This window comes from Phragmites australis, chromosome 6, assembly GCF_958298935.1.
Source record: "Phragmites australis chromosome 6, lpPhrAust1.1, whole genome shotgun sequence".
In the NCBI taxonomy this organism is placed as follows: domain Eukaryota; kingdom Viridiplantae; phylum Streptophyta; class Magnoliopsida; order Poales; family Poaceae; genus Phragmites; species Phragmites australis.
This window is the reverse complement of record NC_084926.1, coordinates 18,842,139-18,848,112: the sequence shown is the minus strand read 5'-3', so window position 1 is coordinate 18,848,112 and position 5,974 is coordinate 18,842,139. Positions and strand designations below refer to the sequence as shown.

At 46.9% G+C, this 5,974-nt stretch overlaps 1 protein-coding gene across 1 annotated transcript; it reads left to right on the top strand.

Moving 5' to 3' along the window:
- The first annotated feature begins 1,032 nt into the window (after window positions 1-1,032).
- On the top strand, window positions 1,033-5,043 carry LOC133922033 (beta-fructofuranosidase, insoluble isoenzyme 1). The gene is made up of 6 exons (XM_062367186.1): window positions 1,033-1,360; window positions 2,037-2,887; window positions 2,979-3,137; window positions 3,750-3,994; window positions 4,183-4,273; window positions 4,381-5,043. The coding sequence occupies exons 2-6, from the start codon at window positions 2,042-2,044 to the stop codon at window positions 4,564-4,566; spliced, it is 1,527 nt and encodes a 508-aa protein (XP_062223170.1). The 5' UTR covers window positions 1,033-1,360; window positions 2,037-2,041; the 3' UTR covers window positions 4,567-5,043.
- The last annotated feature ends 931 nt before the right edge of the window (window positions 5,044-5,974 follow it).

Genomic DNA, 5,974 nt, shown 5'->3' with positions numbered 1-5,974 from the left:
CAGATAATCACTCTCTTTAATAATTTTCTTCCTTAGCTCCGAAGTCTTACTAGCAGGGTTAGTAACTTAATTAATACTATTAGTCCTAATCATGCATTTTGAGTGATCCAGTTGTTCAGTGACGAATAAGTTGAATACTGAAAAAAAACCCGACCTCGGTAAATGGTTTGGACGCGCAGTGGATATGAAGGCAAATTCTATAGGATCCGGTCTTATAAAAGATTTTTTTCTGTGTGTTAACACAGGTTCATTCACTCTTTCTTCTCTTCAATCTAGTCATTAAATTACGAAATAAATAGTATAGATAAGAACTCATAAAGAGTTTTTCTAAATAGGATCTTATAAAATTTACTTGTTGAATTTGGAACACCAAGCGGCAAAAGCACCCATCGCCATCAGGTTTGAAGTCTATAATAGTCGAATAGTCAATCGTCCTACGCGTTCAACGTGTAGATTTTCGCTATATAAACCCACGACCCGGTGCCAAGTTTCTCACCATCCAACCAAATCCATCCCTTTCTCTTCCCGTTCTTCTCTCTCAAACGCAATGGGGACTCTCCAACGGGTCCTCGCGCCATGGGTGGTGGTGCTGCTCGCGGTGCAGCTCGCCCGCGCGTCCCACGTCATCCACCGGAGCCTCGAGACCGAGGCACCGCCGTCGTCGGTGCCGGCCTCCATTGTTAGCCCCCTGCTCAGGACGGGGTACCACTTCCAGCCCCCCAAGAACTGGATCAACGGTATGCTAGCTACTTCTCTTGAAGTGTTTCCTCCTGTTTCGGTTCTTTCTTTGTCTTGCTCTTATAATCTCTCTCTTCAAGCGACCTGTTGTGTATATCTAATATGGCCAGTACAGATGTAGTAGTGAATCTGAATGGTCGAATGGAAACGTTTGCCTACACCAATTTGAGCTCTGTGTGTCTCGCTCCTCATGGGGATCATACTACTTATAAACAGATGTGAAATTCGTATCTCGGTACAGCAACAAAAAATACAGCTTGGCGGGAGATAATCAAATTGAATTATTATTATTATTATTATTATTATTATTATTTTATTATTATTATTTTTGCTTCGGTAGCTAGGGAGTTCCTGCAGCCGTTTTCGTGTCCTTCAGAAAAGTCTAAGCTGCAGGCTTTAAGTATTTTACAGTAGCCGGCGGCGACGAAGACTTCCAGCTCACGAGTACTTTGGTTTCTGTATAATAACATATCTGCTCTGTATTCACATTACTAAGTTAGTGGCTCTTGTTTGTTCGATGCATAATGGTGTTCTAACTGTTTTTTTTTTTTTTGCTCTCTGTTCTCGTGTCCTGTTCTGGTTGCTGGGACGGCGAAACTCTCATCGGTGCCAGATCCGAATGGTACGACTTTTTTCAACCTGTTTCTTTAGCTCTCTTTGGTCCTGTTTAGCATAGTTTGTGTTTCTATACAATCCGTTTTCTAAAAAATCTTGTGAAAAATATATTCTGTTTCTTTGAATTATTCAGTTCATTCTCAGAATCCGCTTACTGATAATTTTTCATAAAATCCTGCTATTTAATACAGTTTTTATAGAATCCACCAGCAAAAACTATACCAAATAGAGCATGTCTTGAGCTGCCTACTAGATCTTGGATGTTGCAAATATCAAGAGCAGTTGTGTTTTTTCAAGTGTCGGACGATCAACTAGCACATTTTTTATGTGGACTTGGAGCAACGGACGTTTTAACATTCAAATGGTACCTGCATGCTCCGACTGCACATGCGGCAGCGCAAGGGATGGCCTTATCCTCTAGGCGCCAAAATTTCTATGGTTCCAGCTTGTTAAGTTGAAATACTGTATAGTTTGGTGCATAAGAATCAGTCATATTCCGTGGCGTACGACGCACCAGAATGCACCAAATGGAAGCAATAAAATGTGCAAGTACAAGCAAAAATTTGACTTTAAGCACTTGCTTTTTTTTTTCTTTGCTTGAAAAAAGAAAGAAAAATTAGATAGGAATAATAAGGTGGCATGTTTTGTTTTGAGCTGACATGCTGAGAATTTTGGAAATACAGCTCCAATGTACTACAAGGGATGGTACCATTTGTTCTACCAGTACAACCCTAAGGGCGCCGTGTGGGGCAACATCGTATGGGCGCACTCCGTTTCGCGTGACCTCATCAACTGGATCGCGCTGGAGCCGGCCATCGCACCCAGCATCCCGTCCGACCAGCATGGCTGCTGGTCCGGCTCCGCGACGCTCCTCCAAGACGGCACGCCGGCGATCCTCTACACGGGGATCAGCCGCCCGGACATCAACTACCAGGTGCAGAACATCGCGTTCCCCAAGAACAAGTCCGACCCGCTGCTCCGTGAGTGGGTCAAGCCGGGGTACAACCCGATCGCCGTGCCGGAGGCCGGTATGAACGCGACGCAGTTCCGCGACCCGACCACGGCCTGGTATGCGGACGGGCACTGGCGGATGCTGGTCGGCGGCGTGCGGGCCACCCGGGGCGTGGCGTACGTGTACCGGAGCCGGGACTTCACGCACTGGGTCCGCGCCAAGCACCCGCTGCACTCGGCGCTCACAGGGATGTGGGAGTGCCCCGATTTCTTCCCGGTGTCCGGGTCGGGGCAGCAGAACGGCCTCGACACCTCCGAGTCCGGCGTCAAGTACGTGCTCAAGAACAGCCTGGACCTCACCCGGTACGACTACTACACGGTGGGCACCTACGACAGGAAGAAGGACCGGTACGTGCCGGACAGCCCCAACGGCGACCAGCACCGGCTCCGGTACGACTACGGCAACTACTACGCCTCCAAGACGTTCTACGACCCGGCGAAGCGGCGGCGCGTCCTGCTCGGGTGGGCGAACGAGTCGGACAGCGTGCCAGACGACAAGGCCAAGGGCTGGGCCGGCATCCATGTACGTGCTACTTCTGCTAGCTGCCTCATCGGTGAGTCAGCAGCACGTGTTTCTGCCCAAGGTCTGAAGCGTTGATTTGTGCTCGTGGCAGGCGATTCCAAGGAAGATCTGGCTCGACCCTAGTGGGAAGCAGCTACTGCAGTGGCCGATCGAGGAGGTCGAGAAGCTCAGGGGTAAGCCCGTCAGTGTGAGTGACAAGGTCGTCAAGCCCGGACAGCATTTTGAGGTCACAGGGCTCGGAACTTACCAGGTTGGTGCATACTAACTGTACTAATCTTCATCCGAAAAGATCAAAAGAACAGTTATGTTTTGCAAGCGGACAAAAACATACCAGTAGAACTGTTGCAGTCAAGTGTCCACGGGCAGCATCTCCAGAGTCCAGCCAAGATCTGGTGGTCCATGAATTGTGAGCGATGATTCTTACATTGCATGCCCATGACCTGTGGGCGATGGTTCTTCCTCTGCCACTTGCACCCCCTTGTCTCCGCGTTTTCCTCGCTCGCCGTCGCCGTCGCCGTAGCCGTCGCCGTCGCCGTCGCCGTCGCCGTCGCCGTCGACGTCGCCGCTTGCGTTTTTTTCACAATGATACCTGCACCGCGGCCCTCGTTTCCTTCCAATTTGAGCAATCTTGTCACAATGTCACGTAACAAAATAATCTACCACGCATCAACACGGTGGACGCTCGTGGTTGGGCAGGCACATATCATCATGCTTGATGCACTCATCTTTTTTCCAGAGAGAAACTAATCTTTAACATTTCCTGGACTCACGTGCGACAACACGCCAAACTAATTTTTAAGATGCATTGTCATTTTGAGGAAACTAAAAGATGCGTCGTGTGTTGATGATGGTGTGATGGCAGGCTGACGTGGAGGTGAGCTTCGAGGTATCGAGCCTGGAGAAGGCGGAGCCGTTCGATCCGGCGTACGACAACGACGCGCAGAAGCTGTGCGGCGTCAAGGGCGCGGACGTGAAGGGCGGGGTGGGGCCCTTCGGCCTGTGGGTGCTGGCCTCTGCCGACCTGCAGGAGAAGACTGCCGTGTTCTTCAGGGTCTTCAAGGACGGATATGGCAAGCCCAAGGTCCTCATGTGCACCGACCCCACCAAGTATGGCCAACTACACTCTATCATCAATCCTTCCCCCTTGTCACAAAAAACACATTGCACAGCCGAGCCCATAGGATTTTAGACATGACTCACCATGAATGCGTCGACAGTTTTCATACATCCAACAGGTTAAACGCTTGAGAACTCAACTCACTGAGTTGTATTTCTTCATCTGTTGTGTCGAGCAGGTCATCTCTCAGTCCAGATTTGTATAAGCCGACCTTTGCAGGCTTCGTCGACACCGACATTTCAAGCGGGAAAATCTCGCTCAAAAGCTTGGTACATAATATCTCTACTTAAGCAACATCACTTTTGACTAGCGCCTCTCGGATTACAACTTTTTATTGACTAACATCTATACACTTTTGTTTCGTCATTTGACACAGATTGATCGGTCGGTTGTCGAGAGCTTCGGCGCGGGAGGCAGGACCTGTATCTTGTCACGAGTCTACCCGTCTATGGCTATCGGAAAGGATGCTCATCTTTACGTTTTCAACAATGGAGAGGCGGATGTTAAGGTGACCCACCTGACCGCCTGGGAGATGAAGAAACCATTGATGAATGGGGCTTAAGTGCCATTCTCATTTGGAGGGATTTATACGTATTCTTAAGTGCCATTCTCATTTGGAGAAATTGTTTTCCACAAATAAGGTGCGGCGAGAATCATTTTTACCAGAGTGACTTAAGCACTACTACAGAACGATACTGTACAGGCGGGTGGAAACGCCTTTTCACAAGCGTTTGGCGCACCCGCCTGTGACAGAAGGCCTGTGGAAACGATTTCCACAGGCGCAAAAGTGACCGCCTGTGGAAATCGATTTTCACATGCGGTTCCTAATCGATTTTCACAGGCGGTTCCTAATGTCAACCGCCTGTGGAAATAGATTTCCACAGGCGGTTCGTTAAGACAACCGCCTGTGGGATTTCCACAGGCGGGGTCCACATTAGCTGCCGCCTGTGATATAAAGATTTTCACAAGCGGTTCTGTATGAGAACTGCCTGTGGTATGTATTTATTTTTAAAAAAAAGAATATATTTTATTCCATCCAGATTTCACACAGTTTCAATAACAATATGAATAACATCACATATTTCAACATTTAATACAAGTACAGCAATATTTACAAAATAATATTTACAACATCACAAGCCTATATAGCTAAGAGTCGTTGTCCCACACACAAAGTCTCGGATGGCTAGCTAATTCGCCTCCGCGATCAAAGAATCTACCGTTCTTGTGGATGACTTCGTGCATAATAAACCGGCACATGTCACGTTGGACGTTTTGGATTTCTTTATCGGTGAGAGCTTGGTTGGCACATTGGATCATCCTTGACTGGTTTGAAAACACACTAAAAGAGTTAAAACACTATTGATAACGGAAACATAACCAAATAAGAATGTGCAGGCGCAATGATGACTTACGTCCTCAGGGTTTGTTGTGTACCTCCCGTTTATCCTAAGAAATTCGTAAACATAGTATCCACAAAGAACGGTATTGAAACCTTGCTTGTGGCACTTAAAAAAAACGCAACGTATTCGTTAGTTCAATAAAACTATTCGTCATTAATAGTGGAATACAAGAATTAGAAGTTGTGTTAGTACCGGAAAATGTGTACGGACTGTCATCGCATCCGGCCTATCCGTATCGTGTATCCCACGTTTCATTACGTACCACTTGTAGGCCCTATTCGAATACCAACAAGTAATTATCAATTCATAAATAATGTATAAGAATTTTAAGTATGAGAGATTTCCTTTATCTCTGTATAACGTCAATGAAATCTTGGTAGGATTTTTGTTGAAAATCGGCAGAGTCAAGGACCACGAGTCTGCTCAACTTCGGCATCAGCATTATACAAATATAGTGATCGCTACATGAATACTTCTGTTAGATTCTTGATCGATCAACTAAGTTGAACACTTATATTAGATTCATAACGTATCACACTTACTTAAAGTTGTAGGGAGCGAAGATGC

Coding starts and splice junctions, on each gene's coding strand:
- LOC133922033 (XM_062367186.1), top strand. CDS start 2,042: ATGTACTACAAGGGATGGTACCATTTGTTCTACCAGTACAACCCTAAG. Junction 3,138..3,749: donor CAGGGCTCGGAACTTACCAG/GTTGGTGCATAC, acceptor GTGTGATGGCAG/GCTGACGTGGAGGTGAGCTT. Junction 3,995..4,182: donor ATGTGCACCGACCCCACCAA/GTATGGCCAACT, acceptor TGTGTCGAGCAG/GTCATCTCTCAGTCCAGATT.